Genomic DNA, 19,395 nt, shown 5'->3' on the forward strand with positions numbered 1-19,395 from the left:
TGAGGGGGGGGGTTGGAGGGGGGCGGCAATGTCTGCGCCCCTGCTGGTGGCGGAAGTCTGAGCAGTTGAGTGTAGACAGTGAGGCTCTCTGCAGGCAGCCTAAATGCCTTGAACCCTGGTTCACCTCTGCTGTTGCTTTATCAGAGCCTGAGGGGCAGGGCCCACACTGGTTAGGGCTTGGAGACCCGAAGGGTGGACATCCTTTTATCAGTGCAAAACAAAACGTCCAGCTCTGCCCTCCGGTGGCTAGCCTCCCCGTGTGTCTAAGCCGATTTCCTGCAGGACAAAGCCCTGGGTCCTTGGGGGGGAAGGGGCTTAGGCTGGAGGGCCCTGGTTGGCCACCCTGGCCAGCTCCCTCCGAGGGTGGGAGGTGGGGGGACAGACTACCCCCCAGGTGAGCAGCCCTCCCTGGACCTCCCCCGGAGGCGGCGTTGCTTCAGCGCAGAGCATTTAAATGTTGCTCAGCCTGTGTTGATGGGCGGCCCCACCCGCAGCGGCGGAACCTCGGTGACGGGCTGCTGTCTGAGTCAGTGGGCCAGGCCACAGGTGAGGGCGGGCTAGCACGCAGGCTCAGGCTGGCTGTGTGTCATCCTCGCTGCGCCACCGCCAGGCACAGCACTCCTGGCCCCGCCCAAGGTTAAGTAGCTCCGGAGTTTCCCTGGGGATTCTATAAAAGGCGGACCCCCTGGGCTGCTGCAGGCTGGGCCCTAGGCTGAAGTTGTGTTCCTTGATCCCTGAGGAGTGGGAGAACACAGGCGACCTGGGGTCAGTGCCACTTCAGGATGGGAAACCTGCCCTGACTCTCCAAAAGCCAGCAAGTTGCCCTCCACTGGGGACTGAACCTTTAAAAGCTACTCCCTAGATTGTCACCCTTGAAGAGGGCTTACAGACTCCCAAAGGCGGGCATTGGCCAGGGGCTTCCCAAGCCGAGCCAATCCCAATGGCCTTTGCAAAACAGCCCCCTGGGGGCCTCTGAGTGACTTCTCTGTCCTTGGGGGGAAGTTCCAGGCTGCAGATCCCAGCATCTGTTGTTTGGGTACAGAATCAGGCCTACACAGCGCCACTCTGTGGCCAGCCTGAGTGCTGCACCTGCATGCCTAGGACCTCCCATTGCCTGAGTCCCCAACACCTCCGGACCTTTGGAGCAGGCCACAGACGCCCTCCAGGAGGGCGTGGAGGTGGGGGTGCTGGGGGGGGGGCCGGAGAATCCGGCTTTGGCAGAGCAGGCGGGCGAGCCCAAGCCACCTTTCATCCTGCAGTGGCTTGTGGGCGGCCAGCAGGCTGCTTTTTCCTGGCCCATCCGTCCGGAGGCTTTGAATTCCCAGTCTGGGCATGGGGAGCGGAGCTCCTAGTCACTCATTATTACAACTGCCTCCTCCCAAACCCCGGCTCCCTGAGAACACCCCCTCCCCCAGCTGTTGCCCACACCCAGAGGAAGGGCAGCTCACGGCAGCCCACTGCCACTACACCCCACCCCCCCGTGCCCGGTGGCTCCGGTCCCTTGGCCCTGTGGGCGGCCACACTGCTGTTGGCTTCACTTCCCCATGTTGTCCTTTCTCCCCTCTGGATGAGACCAAAGCCCGGAGAGGTGACGTTTTGAGTGTTCCTGTCACTGAGAATTTATTGAGCGGCTCCTACAAGCCCAGCTGAGAGCTTCCCGCTGGGAGGTGTGTGAGCAGATAAAACAGGAGTGAGGGCCAACGCCTGACTCAGGCACACCTGGTTCCACTTCACCTGGCCTCTGCAGCTCTGTCCTCAAGCCCTCCCCCCTTCTGCCCTGGGCTCCACACAGCCCTGCACCCCTCCACTTTTCCTCTGCCTGGCAGCACGGTGGCCTGTGCAAACTGGCTGGTTTAGAGAGGTGCAAGGAAGGTTGGGGGATTGGGACAGGGAGGCTGATAGCCCCAGGAGGGTGGGACAGGGATCTGAAAGGGGATCAGGCTGAAGGTGGAGGCAGCCCCCCTGGTCTGCAGTGGGAAGGGGTAAAATTAAGGCAGGAGCCTTCAGACCTAGGGGGTCTCAAACTCCCACACCTTAGATGCCTTTGAGAACCCAGGCGGCCCATCCCCCAGCCCTGACCAGGAAGTCTATCTCTGGAGCCTGGGCATCAGTGTCTGTCTGTCTCTGTCTTGGCTCTCGCAAACAGGAGTTTGTCCTCTCTCCAGTCCGGGGTCTGGAAGTCTGAATTCAGGACATGCTACCCTCACCCTCTGGGCTCTGAGGAGGCCCTTGTCTCCTCTTGTGGTCTGTGCTGTTCTCCATGTGTTGGCCTACTCTGCCCCTGGGTCCAGGAGGTTCTCTGCGCATTGGCTCCAGGGTCTACAGGATGTGTGCCCTTCCTGGCTCTCCTTGGTATTGAGTGCCACCCACCAGGCACCATCTTTGTAAAATTCCCTTGGTGCAACCAGCTGGAGCTGAACACCCAGACTGATGGAGGGGTGGGGCATGGGCAAGGCCCTCCTCCTCTTGAGAAAGGTGCATCTTAAGAAGACAGGGGTCCCTCCTATTTGCTTGGAAAATGGGTGTGGGGAGTGCAGGGACTGGATACCCCTCACCTAGACAAGGTGGGGGTGCTGGTACTAGAGTGGGGCCTGTGTCCCAGGCTTCTGGGCCTTGTACCTCCTGAAAAACAAACCACTGCCATCGAGTTGGTTCTGATTCATGGTGACCGCAGGGCACTGTAGAGGGCAGGATAGGACTGTCCCTGTGGGTCCCCAAGGGGAACAGGTGGGGGTTTCTACTTGCGTGGAAAGTTAAGATCAGAAACCCACAGGAGCAGTTCCACCCCTTCCCGTGGGTCGCTGTCAACCGGCATCGCCTGGGTGGCAGTGTGTTTGGTTTTCCAGTTTGCTGGTGGCATCACAGCTGCACATCCAGCTCCGGACCCGTGTCAGCAGTTTGAACCCACCGCGGGCAGCTGCCAGGGAGAAAGGGTTTTCCACGCCGGTAAAGAGTGACGGTCTCAGGAGCGCACGGGGTCCTGAGTTGATGTGAGTTGGCATCCACTCAATGGCAGTGAGAGGTCTTTATGGGAGCAGAAAGCCTCACAGGGACCACCTCTGACTGCCCTCAGGAGACTGATCCCCATGTGTAGAATGGGGAGATTCTTCCCACCCCTAACACCACACACAGACACACACATGCCGCCACCCCCCACCACCACCACTTAAAAGGAAAGGGCAGGTACCAGCTGTCCCTGGGTGATTGTCAGGTCTTTACCAAACCAGCTACTGTGGTGGGCCTGGAGGAGCGAGGAGGGGAGAAGAGGAATCACTGGACTCGATCGCCAGGCCTTTCCTTTGAGACATCTCCAGGTGCATCCATCCCTTCAGGGTTTCTGTTAGCAGCTGAACACAGTATCGCCCTGCCCACTCCCATCACATGAATTCTGACACAGGGCCACTCGGGCAGTCACCAGGGGTCCCAGCCGCCCTTTCCTGGGTGGCAGTGAGGAGCCCTGGTACGGTAGTGGCCATGCATTGGGCTGACTTTACAGGTCAGCCATTGAATACCACCAGCCACACCAAGGGCGAAAAATGGATCTTTCTCCTTGCACGCAGAGTTGCATGTGGGAAACCCACAGGGACATCTCTTCTCAGCCTTTTGGCTAGGACCAAGGGAAACCCACAGGGGCAGCCTGGCCCTGCCCTACAGGGTCGCCGTGAGTGGGCGCTGACATGGCAGCAGGGTGGCCTTGAGTGCTTTGCCTCTGGGTCTGCGTTTTCTGTCTAGGGTGGTGAGGCCGGCCTCCTGGGGTACAGGCCCAGCCCCTGCCCACCCCTCCACTGCTGCCCTCCGCACCAGGCCCTGGGGAGGGGGGTGGCTACAGCTTCACCACCGCCCTGCCCTTTTGCACTCCAGGCAGGTCTGTGGCTGCAGGCAGCAATAAAAGGTATTGATCCTGAGCTGCTGGTCAGGGCAGGTATTGATGTGGCGTGGGTTAAGCCATCCCTAAGGAAAATCTGTGTGTCAGGAAGTGGGATGGGGGTGGGGGGCGGCCCCCTGCCTGTAAGCCCTCCTGCATGCCTGTCTCTTAGGAAAGCGAGCTGGAGCCTGGGGCCCCCATTTGGGAATGGAGGTGGCACCATCCACAAAACACAAGCTGGAGCTGGTTGGGCTAGGGGTCGGTCAGCGGGTAGGAAGTCCCTATTATCCTGCCCCTCCCCTTTCGTGGTGGTCAGAAAGCCTGCCCTGGGCGGGGCTGTGGTGATGGTTGAGGGTTCCAGGCTGTGACGAGGCCCTCTGTCCTGGGCACACCTGCAGCACTGCTTGGGGGTGGAGTAGATTTGGCGGGAAAGAAAGGACTGGGTGGATGCTCTGGGCACCTCAGGGTACTACTGGCAGGCCGCCCTGCTCTCTGGGAGGTTAACCAGGTCTCTCTGGATCACTTCACTCCGGCCTGGTTTGGGGATCTTCCCCTCTGGGAAATAAGATGTCGCTGCCACTCAAGACCCGTCACAAATCTGGGAGGCAGGGACCCTGGGTGGTGTAGACAGTGAAGCGCTTGGGTGGCAGTTACTACACATAAGTGGACCAGAATAAAGGCCTGGTGGGCTGCGAAGCAAATGGCTTGGTGTCTGGATTTGGGGGCGTGGCAAAGGGAGCTTTGGAAATAATAAGTGAGCTGGGATGAGGAGATGCTGGCACTTCCGGTTCAGTGCATCGCGGTGTGGACAGTGGCACTTCCGGTTTCCTGGAGCTTAGTTGGACTCCACTGGTACTTCCTGTTTCCTGGATGTTGGGTTTGGCATGCAGGCACTTCCGGTCTCCTGGGTCTCGGTTCAGGCAGTCGCCAGAACTTCCTGTTTCCCGGATGTTTGGTTTGGCACGCAGGCACTTTGCTTCCTGGGTCTCGCCAGCACTTCCGGTTCCCTTCAACTCATTTGGGCGCCTCTCCCCGCGACCCATAAAGGGCAGTGCTGACCTTGTGGCTGGGAGGCTTCTGTTGGGAGGTGGGGGGCGTCCCAAACCACGTACCCACGGCCCGTGGTGTCGCAGGTTGTACAAACTCGGCCGGTGTGCGTTTTGGCAGCAGCCGATTTACTTTTGAACCTGGGACCTTTGGCCACAGCACAACTTCCTGTACAAATTGGTGGATGCCTGGCTTGGAAGCAGGTGTTCTCACACTGGAATCCCTGCTAGTGGACCCTCAGCCCCTGGCGTGTCCACCTCTCCCAGTTGTATCCAGGATGGACTTGCGGGGCTGACACCTGGGTGACGGCCCTGGCCTGAAAGCCACCAGGTGCTTGCTCTGCGTGCCTCAGAAGAAAGGCCTGGCCCACCTGCTCTGTAGGGCCCAGGAGAACCTTTGGGGCCCGGGTTCACATTGCAAGGCCACTTTCAGGTCAGTGGACTGCCCCATCCTCCTTTTGGAGGAGGGATCTTGGTCTTGTCTGAATGAGTGCACACACACCCACACACCCCAAGAGGCCCTAGTTGGCCGCCACTTACAGTTTGGAATCTTGTGCAGGGGTGGGGGTGGGGGTGGGGGTGGGCACAGCACAGGAACCAGGGCACAGAGGTTGCGGCCTTGGTGTCCCCAGTATGAGGCCCCTCCTGACCAGGCCTGCAGGGACTTGGGGTGAGAGGCTTGTGCTCCCTCAGCCTGAAAGGCAGCCTGACAGCACGGCCAAGTTTGCCTCGAGTTTGCAAGGAGCGGGCGAGGGAACAGGCCCAGTCCTGGGTGTCCTGGAGCTCTGAGCCTCGCCTTACCCATCCGATGGGTGTCCCAGCTTGGGCACCTATGGGACCCACAGTGATGGGCTGGGCCAGACCTGTGCCCCTTACTGTCAGTGGGCCTGTAAAATGGGTTGGGGCCGTGAGTGGGCCTGGCTCCTGGACATGCCAGTGAGGTTGTCCAGCAGTCGCTTGGTGCGGACCCACTCGACCCCGTGTGCTCGCCGTATTCTCAGGGCTGGTTTGGAATGTGGGCGCCACCACTCAGGGATTCCTCACTGCCACCTCACCAGAGTGGCTGGTGGTCTGGGTCCCAGAGGCAGCACCCTGCACCCACCCTGTGGAGCTGTTTCTGCTGAGGGGTCTTGGCAGGTGGAACCATCCCAGGCAACTGGCTTGATGTGGTGGTTAGAATTACCATTGCTACCATCTTGTCCTGCAGCGCCCCCCAGGGAGGCTGGGCTCAGCCATGACCAGCCACAAAGCCGTGTTTCATTTGAGAAGGTCTCCACCTTCCAGCGCCCCATGTCAACGGGGTTCTGGCCTTTCCCTGGGTCCCCGGCCACCCCCACTGCTCTCCAGACAGTGCTGGGAGAATCACCTTCTGGCGACATTGCCCTCTGCCCCATCGGCAGCCTCCCAAGCTTCCCACTGCCTGGACTGGCCTCACCCTGCTGACCCCCTTCAGACCCCTAGTTCTCCTTCAGCTGCGCCTTCCCATCTGGGATCACCCCGCAGCAGTGCTCCCCACTCCTCAGCTGCTTCCTCAGACCCCAGACCCCGTGCCTGGCCCCTCCCCGCCCCCCGACGGGCCTCCCTGCCAGCCATCCTGCTGGGCCTGTGTCCTGCCCACTGATGAGCCATGTGCACATGTGTTCTGGAAGGCCCCAGGCCCCTCGTTTCTATCATGGCAGTGGGGGTGGGGTGCCCTACATGGTGCACCCCGCCATCCCGTGCTGCAGAATGAATAAAAAGAGGTTGGCTTAGGATGGTGGGGGCTCTGTGGGGCAGACTGTGTGCCTGGGTTGGGGGTGGTGGTAGTGTTCTGTGGTGATGTGACAGTGCTGTGTCAGGGACTGCTGTCATTGCAAGCCCCTTCCTCCCCCTGGTTCTGCCCACCACTCAGTTCAGGGTCGGTTTGGCTTTCACCACTAAGTTTGGGGGCTCATATCCCCACTCTCCTTAGAAAGCTGCAATCTCAAGGAGCAGACATCTTTGCTTTTTAAGTGCAAACATCCGTGTGTGTGTGTGTGTGTGTGTGTGTGTGTGTGTGGTTCCCCACCCCCTGCACATCTGGAGCTATTAGTGACACCCCCCCCATACACACACACACGCTCAAGCAGAAGCCACTAGCACGTGTACCCATGAATTGAGGGTGCCCAGTCCTGTGGGGTCACATGGCACATGTGCCCCCACCAGCAGCAGTGGTGGACCACCACCACCACCACCCCCTACTCCCCCGGGCTCATTGGGGTTGCACAGCTGGGGGTGTGTGTCTTTATTTGTCCACCAACACTTCTCTCTGCAATAATGAAATGTTTACCAAGAGGGTCGGTTGTGCACTGGGGGCTGAGGGGGGCGGTGCCCCACTGGGCTGGACCTCAATTACCCCAGAAGGTGCTGCTGCAGGGAGGGGGCGGCAGTGGGACCGGACTGGTGCAGAAAAGCCGTCCCGGCTCTTTGCTGGTGATGACAGAGCAGCTCCAGGGCGCAGGTGAGGTCTGGAGTGGGCAGAACAGAGGCAGGAGGGTTGTGGGGTGGAGGGCTGAGGGATGCCACCCCCGCGGGGGTGGGGTGCCATATGCACTGGAGCCCCCCACCGCCTTTGGGTAGCAGCCCAGGTGAGGTCTGCGTGGGGGCGGGGTTGTGGCAGCAGGGCCGGATTGGTGCAGGAACAGCCCGGGGTAGCAGCCCAGGTAAGGTCTGCTCTGAAGAACCCCAGGGTGCAGGTGGTGGTCCAGAACCCTCCAGGCTCCACGAGGTGGGCTCATCACTCTGCAGTGTTGTTCCTTTCTCCCCCCTTGAAGCTGCCGCTGCCTCCGCCACCACTGTCCAGATCTGGCCTGGCAGAGGGGGGAAGGTGTTGGTGAGAGAAATGGCAGTGCCACAGGCACTGTGTGACCAGTGCTGTCACGTACCTGCTCTCCCCTGGGATATGGGGGCCAGGCAATCTCGGAGGGCTTAGGAGGAGGGACCCTGGGAATGGCTGAGGCCTAGGGGCTCTGGGAGATGTGTCCTCCGGTGGCTGAAAGAGTCTGTCCAGGGAGTAGGAGTAGCAGCTGGGAAGATGGGGGGCCCTGGGTTGGGACCACCTGTCGAGCTCCCCTCCCTACCCTCATCCCACAAGCCGGGGCGTTGCAGCTTTTCAGATCATGAATAGACATGGGATGGTGATACTGCCAGGGGTCAGGGCTTAATAGTGCCCCTCTGATGCAGGCAGGAGCCCTTGAAGCCCACCTGCCCACTGGGGCCTGGGCAGGGTGCGTGCACTCACCTGAGGGGCATTGTCTAGAGGGGGGAGGGGGCCCTAAATGGGCCCTCTAGGCAGGAGGTGGTCCCTGCATCTCTGTTGCCCGCCCTTGGGTGCACACTGCTGAGGAGAAACCCTAATTTTAGATCTGCCTAATGCAGCCACGCATTGGGAATTCTATTTTAAGAGCTATGACTTCATAGCAGCTCCCCAGCATGCGCTGAGGCTGCACGGACCCCCAGCACCACTCCAGGGGACCAGCACGCATGGAGTTAATGCCAGTGAGGCCCCCCGCCCTTGTCCTTGACCTGGTTCCATGTAGGGAAATTGAGACCCCAGCCCAGCCCCGCACGCCAAGGGTGCCACCAGGATTTCAGGGTGGGTCCTGGGCTGGCTGTCCTAGGCAGACTGCCTTGTGGGCAGTGCAGTGGCTTGCCTTAGCACCCCAGACTGGTCACCCAGAGATAGCCCACCACATTCTCAGCCCCCTCCTCCCCAGTCTCCAAGCAGAGCCTGGTGTGGGCTGACCAGTTGGACATCAAGTGGACACAGGTCTGCGCTGTGTTCACATCTACGGGGCATTACACTCACTGGGTGCTGGGGTTTAGAGAGGAGGATGGGGAGGGCAGTACTCGAATCGTCTCCGAGGGGCACCTTCTCAAGGTTGTGCTTTGGGGGGAGGGCAGGATGTATTTCACAGCCAACGTTATTTCTCTCGGCCTTCTGGACGTGGGGAGGAGGCAGCGTCGGTAAGCCCAGCTCTGTGACCCAGTCACTGGCCCTCTCTCACCGCCGTCGGGTCGATGCTGACGCAGGGGACACTATAAGAAAGGGTAGAACTGCGCCTGAGCATTTCCGACACTGTTGGCTGGTGGTATCGAACTGCCAACCTTTCAGATCACAGACCACCACGTAACTACTGTGCCACCAGGGCTTCTACCACTTGCCTAGTGCTGAGTAGCTCCTCCCCAACCTCTTGGCTTCAAAGCATCCACTCGCAGCTTCTGGGGGGCAGGAGGCTCTGGTAGAAGATGGGGCTCCCTCAGGGTTGTTGGCATCAGTTCATTGAGCAGCCTCACAGGACAGCGGCTCCCTACTCAACACCAGTGGTCTGAGGGCGCGCGGACTGCGGAAGCCACACACACCCTCCTCGCTACATCTGGCTTTCGCTCCCAGGAGGCCTTCTGTAGGGTGGGTAGGGTTATGTTTCTGACCCACCGCACCCTCACAGGCCTGTTGGGAGCAGTCCTGACCTCTGAGCTCAGGCCTGCATTGGGTGGGGCTCCCCCTACCCATAAGAAACCCATGGACGTGATTTGCTTGTTGAGGGGTGGGGGCAGGAAAAACCTGGCCCTGGTGCACCCCTGGGGCGGTAGGCACAGCTCTGGAGGCCTCAGCCTCAACCTTCACGCACTGCCAGGGTCTCTGAGGGATGCTGGCACGGTGCCCAGGACTTGTGTGCCCACTGGGGCTGCTGCTGCAGTCTCCCCCCCTCCCCCCATCTGTGGGGATAGAGGATGGTGGAGGGGGCCCCACCCTGAGCAGCACACAGGCTTCTGGTGACTGCGTGGGCCCAGCTTCTCCCCCATCAGGACCAGGGCTCTATTCTGGGCTGTAATGGTGATCCTGGGCAACTCCAGGTGGGCTGGACCCCAGAACAGGTCAGATGCCGTGCCCTTGTGTAGGCAGGTGATCCACCACCGAGTAGCTTGTCTAAGGGCACAAGGGGGAGGATATGACCCTGCAAAACCTGTGGCCTTTCTCCTCCCCTTGTCGGTGGTCCCTCCCCCAGCCTGTCTGTGTGTGCAGGCAGAGGGGGGGTGAGATTAGCGGTGTTTGTTGGAACACTACCAGGCAGCTCAACCCCATGGGGCAGTTCTCAGGGGTGGGATGGCAAGTCTCCCAGCCCTGTACCGTCCCCTCTCCAGAAAGACCAGCAGGGCTGTCTGTAGTGGGTGGGTGGGCCTCACAGTGCCCTCAATATACTGGCCACTAGATGCCCTGGGCAGCAGGTTTGTGGGGTAATGCACAGACACTCATGGGATGGAAGGTTCCAATTGCAGGCAGACCGCCCAGCAGCTATGCCACCTCACCTTCAGGTGGGTGACAGTCCTGGGCTCAGCAGGTGGACTAGAAGGGTCTGAAGTCCAGCCGTCTGCCCCAGCACTTGTGAAACTCTCTACCTACCTGGTCTTGTCAGCTCCATCCTGTGGGGTGTGGGATAAGAACCCAAATCCATGGGTAGTTGAACACAAGCCTTTGGTCTGCTGATAACCACTGGCCTCCTAGGCCTTGTTTGCTGCTCGTGTCCCCGGGGCAGGGAGAAATGCAGGTGGCCTCTCAGAGGAGGACATTAGTGGAAGCCTGTTTATAGGGTGCTCACCCAGCCCCTTCCATTAGCCAGTGGGTGAGAGGGGACAGTGGTGGCTGTGTAGTGTTGGGGGTGGAGCTGCATGCTGACACTGGGCAGGCAGAGTGCCTGGCATACAGCTGGCATTGTCCCTGCTGGGGCAGGGGGTGGACAGTCACCCAGCAGCGACTGGTTGCTCACCCTAGTTCCGTGTCCATGGGGCACAGGGTTCCTTCCATATCTCCCTCCTCCAGCAATAAGGCTTGTTCTTGGGAGGCCTAGGGCCAGCCCACCTGTGTCCAGACCCTGGAGTGTGTCCCTCAGGGTCCTGTAAAGTGCGTGCAGCTTGGTGGCAGGGACATCTGTGCTGTGCCTTGCTCCTTGGTGGCAGCAGGAAAGAGGTGAGGCTGCAGGGGGCCAGGCTGAGCTTGAGTCACGCTGTGTGCTAGAGTGCCCCTGGGACCCGGCGCTGACTAGCCTCTCTGCCTCTGTTCTGCGGCGCCCGCATGCCCCCTGCTCTCTGCTGCTGGCCTCTGCTCTCTGGGTGACCTGGTTCTTCTTTTCCTGTTTCAGGCATGAGCCATGAGCCCAAGTCCCCTTCACTAGGAATGCTTTCCACCACGACCAGGACCACGGCCACCGTCAGCCCCCTGACCCCCTCACCGCTCAATGGCGCTCTGGTGCCCGGCGGCAGCCCCGCCACCAGCAGTGCCCTGCCCGTACAGGCTGCCCCGTCCTCCAGCTTTGCCGCTGCACTGCGCAAACTCGCCAAGCAGGTGGAGGAGCCCAGAGGTAAGAGGCACCGCCAGCCGAGGGCAGCCGCGATCAGCCGGGCCCTCGCTCCCGCTGTGCATGTGCTCCCTGTTGTCCCTGGCTATGAGGCAGGAGGGGGCATGGTAGTGCAGGCCTCTGAACCTAGGTGTCCAGCTTGGGAACAGTGGGGACAAAGTGCCCCTGAGGGCCAGGCCCCTGGCTGCTGCACTGAATCCTGTGGAATGAGGCTGGGGAGCGAGTGGCTGGGGCAGCCTGGTTGGTTCCGGGTCGGTGGCCGCCCAGCAGGGATTCAGATGCCAGGCTACCTCCAGAGCTGCAGACTTGATGTGCACACACACCCACACACCCCTCCCAGCTTCTTGGGCCGCATGACTGTAGAGCAGTGTGGGCCAGGCAGGCCCTTGGGCCAAGCTAGCACCTGCCCCTGGTGGCTGTCATGGGCTGCCTCAGCAGGTAAGAACCCCACTGTCCCCTCCTCTGCCCCACCCCCCAAACATGGGCAGAGAGACGAGTTGGTCCCTGGGTTGGCGGGGGCAGTATGTGAGGCTGCCCTCCCTTAAGGTGTCCTCAGTTGCTGTTCCTGAGAGGCCTCAGACCCTGGGCTAGGAGCATTCAGCAACCAGGCCCACTGGGGGCGTTGCCTGTGACACACCAGCATCTAGCTACATTCCCAGCAGACCACAGCCCAGTTCTCCAGTTTCTAGGTATTCACTTGGTGGCATCGATGCTCTGGTTGTGTGCCACCTCACGTCCTTCTCTCACTACCATAAACTCCCTGCCCCTGGGCCCCGTCCAGTCTATGCCGTGGAGAGAGGACGCCAGAGTGCAGGGTCAAAGGACTGCCCTGTGAGATGGTCTCGGCTCTCAGTGAGTCCCACGAGCTCCAGGACGAACAGTTCAGATAGGGGTAGCTGGACACCGTCCAATTCTCCTGGTCTCCTGGGGACGGTGACTCACCACGCCCCATGTCCCCCTGTCCTGACTCCCCTTCCTCTGTTGCTCTAGTGAGAGACCATTGTGCCTTGGTTGGCCTGTTGCACCCTTCTGTGACCCCAGGCAGCACACGATGAACTAGGGGCTAGAATAGAAGCTATCAGGCTGATGACGTGAGGTGTTCCACTCAACAAGGACCCAGATTCTACGAGGTGGCGTGCATATGCAGCCTCACAGCTGCTCCGGTCATCACTGTCCGTGTCTGGCAACCACACATTGCCAGTTCAGGTGTGTGCCTTAGAGACAGGTGGTAATTATAGTAACTGGTTGTGCAACCTTACCCATCACTCCTGCCCTGGTAACCACTACAACTGGGGTCTCTGCACAGAAGGTAGATAGTAGGCCATTGGTGGTCCACATATGCCTGGCCCACACTGCGTTCGCTGTCCCGTCAGCTGTGGGTGGACATTAAGGTTGCCTGTGGCTTCTGGCTGTGGTGCTGCAATGGGGCACTCCTAGGGATGGGCCTGCAGGGTCATAGGGTCATGCTAGTCCTAGTCTTTGGGGCCACTTTGCATTCCCAGTGGACGTGGGGTTCCGGTTTTCCCACACTCTCAACAGCATCGCGGTTTCCTCGCCTGCTTGTTAATCTTCGCCAGCCTGGTGGGAGGGAGGTGGTTAGGATTCAAATCTGTGGCTAAGGGGGAGGACCTCATTTCATGTGGCCAGTGGCCACTCCACTGTCCTCTTTGGGGAAGTATTTTAAGCCATCTGCCCATCTCATGGTGTATTTGCTGTCTTTGACTTTTACGCTTCTGTGGACACAGCTCCCTACGATGCTCTCAGCGGGGAAGCTTGTCTTAGTTTGTGTGAGGCTGCTGGGAGTGCTTCTGTCAACACCCCCGTGGGCCTGGCACCTTCGGGACCCTGGCAGTGCGTGTCCTGTGAGCGGAAACCCAGTGTTCCAAGCACTGTTGATCACAAATGAACCCGGCTCGTCTTTGCCTGGTCCGGCTGCATCAATGGCCAGTCGACCCTGGCCAGCTGTGGGTCAGACATTGGTGAACCACTGAGCAGCTTGCTGGATTTTCGGAAGTAGATTTCGGTGCCTGCCTTCGCTAGTCCATCTTCTTCCAGAAGCTTCCTTCAGACCCGACCAGCATCATGCCCACACAAGTGGCCTCTGACAGCTGGGTGGGGTGGCAGTGCCTGGGACTGGAGCCTAGGCCTCCCTGTGGACAGCAAGAGTGGTGCTGCCTCATCTCAGGGCGTCCACCTGGCAAGGGCACCGCCCCTGGCACCTGCATTTCCACCCCCACCCCCCCACAGTGGTCTCTGGGTTTGTTTATACTGGGTCCCAGCTGGTAATTAGGTGCCTGATGGTGTGTGTGTGGGGGGGGGGGGTTGTGGAGGTGACACAGCTGTGTGCTGTCCTGTCGGCTAGTTTGGGCTCACTTAATTGACTGTGTCCTCACTGGATGGCCACTCAGTCACAGGCCCCCTTGTGCCCCTCCCTAAGCAGGGAGGCCCAGGCTTGCACCCACCAATTGGAGGGTTCCTAATGGCCTAATTGATCACTGTGCTTTGCCAGGTGAGAGCTGGCCTCCAGGGGATTAGCCACTAATTGCCAGTGCCCTCCTGTAGCAAGATGCACCCACCCCCAACCTGCACCTAAAAGGGAAGCTATTCCGAGGGGGTTCCTCTTAAAGGCAGCAGTTGATGGGGAATCTGGCATATGGTTGCCGGGGCCGGCCCCCCCCCAATGGTTACTCTGTGGCTCCTGATGGTCTGCCCACAGGGAGACGGCATTGCCTTTCTCACTGGTCTCCACCTCCTGCCTAGCAAACTCCCACAGTGGCACTGCCCTTGCTGTCCACCCTTCATGGTGACCAATGTCCATGCTGGGTCCAGCCACATGAGGAAGAGAGGACAAAAGAGAACATGGGGCCCGGGTGGTGGGAGAGACTGCTCACAGGCTGCCTTCTGAGGAGGCAGAGCAGTAAAGCTGCTGGAGCAGAGCGGCCCTAACCAAATCCTGGCTGAAAGGAGTCCTGGCCGAGCTGCGGTTAGCTGTTGGCCGAAAGCAGGGTCGGCAGTTCACACGGCGAGAGCTGGGCTCCAGACCCATCTAACCCGGTGCTCTCCATCTCTTGGACATGGGCATTGTGGGCAATCTGTGAGCGCCCATGTCCCGGGCCTGTTTCTTTCTACCTCGCGCCACTAATACAAGTCACAGGCCTGGGTAACTTCCAGGAGTGGTGCATGCACCGCTCGGATAAAAACTTGCCCGGATCACTTGGCTTTTGCTAAGAATGCCAAAGAGAAAATGCATTCACTGCGCAAGCCCCTCCCTCCCTCCCTGAGACAGAGAACATGTGGTCTCCATGCCCCTCAATAGGATGGCATTTGCCTGGGAAAGGATAGGGGGGCTCCCCTTCAATCGGGAGAGGTAGCCCAGGTCCTCATGCCAGTCAGGGGCCAGCTCCTGGGACTAGACACTCACATGGTGGTCTTCTCCTCTCCAGGCTCCTCACTGAGCAGCGAGTCGTCCCCTGTGTCCTCTCCGGCCACCAACCACAGCTCCCCTGCCAGCACACCTAAACGCGTGCCTATGGGGCCCATCATCGTGCCCCCTGGGGGCCACAGTGTCCCCAGCACGCCCCCCGTGGTGACCATCGCCCCCACCAAGACTGTCAATGGCGTCTGGAGAAGCGAGAGCCGGCAGGTGAGGTCACAGAGCCAGGACTTGGGACAGAGGTGTATCCCTGCTAGAGGAACAGGTGCAATTAAGGAGGTCCCTGGTACAACCACCTCAAGCTTGTGTGGGGGGGGGGGGTCTTGTTTTGGATCCTCTGGGTCGTACAGAGGGGCTGAATCACAGGTGACCTAGTACCAAAGCCCTCCCTGGGGACTGACTGGCAGGCAGGGCCTGGGCTACTCCATGGGCTCTCAGGGAGCCGGCAGGAGGGCAGGTTCAGGAAGGGCCTGTCCAGAGCTCACTTGCAGGTCTATCACCCTGCATGCAGGCTTTGTCTTTGGGGCCTTAAGGGGGTCCCCCCGGAGGTATTATTCGGGCAGATGGCCTTGTGGGAGCCCTGCCTCAGGGTAGGTGGGAGCTTGCTGTCCATGTTAAAACTGTGTTACTCAGCCACCTCTCACCCGCTCTCCTGTGGGGTTCAGCTGCACTGGAGCACCTGGGCACACTAAGCGTCATCTACTGTTTGCCTGGGGGGTGGGGTGGGGGCAGGACATATGATGTCACCAGCCAGGCAGGTACCAGGTCTGCCTGGGCAGTGGCTCTATAGGGTAGTTGGGTAGCCCTTGTGTCCCACCGTGCTTTGAGCTAGCCCCTCCTGAGATCAGGATAGGCCCCCTTTCCTGTGTCCAGACTGAAGAGAACTTCCTGCTAGACCCTTCTATGCCCCCCCCCCCCCCCCCGTCTTGTCCCCCGCAGGATGGTAGCTCTCGGGGTGGCAGCAGCCGAGAGCGCCTCATCGTGGAGCCCCCGCTTCCACAGGAGAAGACCGGTGGCCCGGCCATCCCCTCCCACCTCCTCAGCACCCCCTACCCCTTCGGCATCTCCCCCAGCTCCGTCGTCCAAGATGTCCGCTTCCCACCACTCAAGTAAGTCTGCTGGTGGCCGGGCAGGCACCTAGGGCCCACGCCCCACTGAGCACCCCACTCCCTATTGCCCCTGCTTCGCTCGGGGTGGTGGGCCCAGGTGATAGTACTGCCTGCCCCACAGCCTGCAGCGGCCTGTGCACCACGTGGTGCCCCCCAGCACAATGACTGAGGATTACCTGAGGAGCTTCCGGCCCTATCACACTGCTGAGGACCTCCGCATGTCTACCCTGCCTCCGCTCAGCCTCGACCCTGCCACCGCCGCAGCCTACTACCACCCCAGCTACCTGGCCCCACACCCCTTCCCACACCCAGCTTTCAGGTAAGTGCCATCCCTCCTGTCGGGGCAGGTGCTGCTCAGCAGCAGAGTGGCCTGGCCCTGGGTATGAGCTGCTGTGTCCCTGCACAGGATGGACGACTCATACTGCCTATCAGCCCTGAGGTCCCCCTTCTACCCACTGCCCGCACCTGGCTCCCTGCCCCCGCTGCACCCCTCTGCTGTGCACCTGCACCTGTCCGGTGTCCGCTACCCGCCTGAGCTGGCCCACTCGTCCCTGGCCGCGCTGCACTCAGACCGGCTGTCCAGCCTCAGCGCAGAGAGGTGAGGCATACACCAGCAGGGCCCTGAGCTTCTGGGGTGCAGGGAGGTGGGGCTGGATGATGGGCCCCTGGACACCCCCAGACACCAGACCCCCCTCTCCCCGCAGGCTGCAGATGGATGAAGAGCTGCGGCGGGAGAGGGAGCGGGAGGCCGACCGAGAGAGGGAGAAGGAGCGGGAGAAGGAGCGTGAGCGGGAGAAAGAGCTAGAGCGGGAGAAGGAGCGGGAGCGGGAACGGGAGCTGGAGCGGCAGCGGGAGCAGCGGGCCCGCGAGAAGGAGCTGCTGGCCGCCAAGGTGCTGGAGCCCGCCTTCCTGCCTGTGGCTGAGCTGCACGCGCTGCGAGGCCTCGCCTCTGATGAGCGCGCCAAGCCCTCGGAGCAGCTGACCCCGACCCGTGCAGGTACAGCTTGGTGGGCTGCTCTGCTCTGGAGCAGGGCTCTGGGGACTGCGGGGTGACCCAGGCCCTGTGTGTGTGACCCAGTCACTCTCCCCACAGAGAAGCTCAAGGAGGTCGGCCTGCAGGCGCCCAAGCCCATGCCGCACCCGTTGCACCCCGGCCTACTCTCAGGGCCCAGCGTCTTCCAGACCCTGCCTGGAGCCAGCGCAGCCGCAGCCCTCCTTGGGCAGCGTGCCAATGAGGAGGAGAAGTGGCTGGCGCGGCAGCGGCGGCTGCGGCAGGAGAAGGAGGACCGGCAGTCCCAGGTGTCGGAGTTCCGGCAGCAGGTGCTGGAGCAGCACCTGGACATGGGCCGTCCCCCGGTGCCAGCCGAGGTGGAGCCCCGGTCTGAGAGCACCAGGTGAGCATAGAGCCCCGGCACATAGATATCGTCGCTTCCTGCCCTGACTGCCTCAGGGAGCCTTCGGTGAGACCAGGGCTAACGGCATGGGGCCCTGCCCTTGTCTCTTGGGCTCCCTGTTCCCTTCAGACCTCAAGGAAAGGGCTGTGGGCTTCCCAGCCGGGCCCTGGACCCCCTCTGGCCTCAGTCCTCTGTCCCTTTGCAGACAGACATCTAGAGCTTTGGGCGCATTGAAAAGCTGGGACCTTTGCTCGGAGGCCAGACGGAACTGGGCCATGAACCATCCTGGCCCCAGGGAGGGGTTCTGACAGTAAGGGTAGCCTGACTGATGTGGGCCTCCAGGTGGGTGAGAAGCAGGTCTACTAAAGAAGCTGCCTGCCCTGGTACTTGTGAAGGGCTGCGGCGTGTCCCCACAAGAGGCAGCACAGGTGGCCTGAGGACACGGGAAAGGCCTTTCCAATAGGCCTACAGTCATAGCTGTGAAAGGGAGAGGAGCCAGAGCCCCGCAGCCCCCACCGTGACTGCTGTTCTCCTCCCTTAGGCCAGGACAGACACGCCACGAGCTGGGCAGCCGGGAGCCTCCACAGCATTTTGGGGGACCCCCGCCCCTCATCTCACCGAAGCCTCAGCACCACCCAGTGCCCACTGCCCTCTGGAACCCTGTGTCTCTCATGGACAGCACCTTGGAGGCCCGCCGGGCTGACAGCCACCCACCGCACAGCCACACGGGCCCCTTCGAGGCCAGCCGCCAGGCCACGGTCCCCCTAGTTAAGGTGGAGCGGGTATACTGCCCTGAGAAGGCCGATGAGGGGCCCCGGAAGCGAGAGGCCACCCCTATGGACAAGTTCCAGATGCCACCCCGGGAGTCAGGGGGCCTTGAGCACCCACCTTTCTCCCACGGGCCTGGGCCATTCCTCGCTGAGCTAGAGAAGTCCGCCCAGAGCCTCCTGAGCCAGCCACGGGCCTCTCTACACCAGGCAGCCCCCTTTGGGGAGCTGGGGGGGCGACCCCCATCCCAGAGAGGCCCCGACCCTTCGTACGTCTACGATGAGTTCCTACAGCAGCGCCGCCAGCTGGTCAGCAAGCTGGACCTGGAGGAGCGGCGGCGGCGAGAGGCCCAGGAGAAAGGTCCGTGCATGGGTGGCAGGGGTGGGCACTCTGGCCAAAGCCTTCTGCAGGCGTGCTCACCTAACAAGTGTTGAGCGGGCTCGTGAGGTGGCTTTCGATGTGAAGCACACCATGGGCAGTGGCAGCTCTATGGGAACCCCTAGAACCCAGAAGTCTGAGTGAAGCCCCTACTGTGACAGGGCTGCAGGCTTGTGCTGGGCTCAGCCCTGAGGAAGCAGGCCCGGGCCCTGCCGAGAAAGGAGTGGCTGCTGGCCAAGAGCCCTCCAGCATACCCCGTGCCCCGGGAAGGCAAGACTGGGCAGCTCCAAGGGCCTGGGGGGGAGGGGGACCTGTTTCCCAGGAGCCCCGGCTCACGCACACACACACACCCCCCCCAGGGTACTACTACGACCTGGACGACTCATACGACGAGAGCGACGAGGAGGAGGTCCGGGCTCACCTGCGCTGCGTGGCTGAGCAGCCGCCTCTGAAGCTGGACACATCCTCTGAGGTCTGTCTGGCTCCCCGGGGCGGGCGGGCTGGGGGAGCTGGGGGAGATTCACACTGACAGGTGCCCTGCCCACATGTAGAAGCTGGACTTCCTGCAGCTCTTCGGCCTGACCACCCAGCAGCAAAAGGAGGAGCTGCTGCTGCAGAAGCGGCGCAAGCGGCGGCGGATCCTGCGGGAGAGGAGCCCCTCGCCCCCAACTGTCCAGAGCAAGCGGCAGACCCCATCCCCACGTCTGCCGCTGTCCACCCGCTACAGCCCAGATGACATGAACAGCAGCCCCAACCTGGAGGAGAAGAAGAAGTTCCTGACCATCTTCAACCTGACCCACATCAGTGCCGAGCAGAGGAAAGGTGAGCCCACGCCCTGCTGTGTGCTGGTCCGAAGTGCAGAAGTGCCTGGAGCCCCCCGGCTGAGCCAGCTTGGGCAGTGCCCTGTCCTCTCCTTCTTCCTGTTTGTGGGCAGGTGCCCCTCGCTGGCCTGGAGCAGAAAGCACCCAGGGTCACTTAGATGCTTCGTTGCACATGTGGGGTACAGACAGGGTCCCCTGTCTTTTTAG

At 61.2% G+C, this 19,395-nt stretch overlaps 1 protein-coding gene across 5 annotated transcripts in view; it reads left to right on the forward strand.

The window, feature by feature from the left end:
• The window catches only part of GSE1 (Gse1 coiled-coil protein), an 85,516-nt gene that overhangs the window by 59,258 nt on the left and 6,863 nt on the right, over positions 1-19,395 (forward strand). For 3 of the 5 annotated variants that reach the window (XM_045293789.1, XM_045293787.1, XM_045293788.1), the window contains exons 2-11: positions 11,070-11,288; positions 14,729-14,928; positions 15,658-15,827; positions 15,949-16,146; positions 16,234-16,425; positions 16,532-16,824; positions 16,921-17,221; positions 17,763-18,349; positions 18,727-18,839; positions 18,919-19,189. In XM_045293789.1, coding sequence (XP_045149724.1) covers positions 11,072-11,288; positions 14,729-14,928; positions 15,658-15,827; positions 15,949-16,146; positions 16,234-16,425; positions 16,532-16,824; positions 16,921-17,221; positions 17,763-18,349; positions 18,727-18,839; positions 18,919-19,189 — 2,542 coding nt within the window. In that variant the 5' untranslated portion in view covers positions 11,070-11,071. Of the gene's footprint in view, positions 1-11,069; positions 11,289-12,377; positions 12,492-14,728; positions 14,929-15,657; positions 15,828-15,948; positions 16,147-16,233; positions 16,426-16,531; positions 16,825-16,920; positions 17,222-17,762; positions 18,350-18,726; positions 18,840-18,918; positions 19,190-19,395 lie in introns of those variants that run through there. The other 2 variants (XM_045293791.1, XM_045293790.1) reach the window with 2 other exon arrangements.

This window comes from Echinops telfairi, unplaced genomic scaffold (assembly GCF_000313985.2).
Source record: "Echinops telfairi isolate 266 unplaced genomic scaffold, ASM31398v2 ScPeMD7_2291;HRSCAF=2852, whole genome shotgun sequence".
NCBI lineage: Eukaryota > Metazoa > Chordata > Mammalia > Afrosoricida > Tenrecidae > Echinops > Echinops telfairi.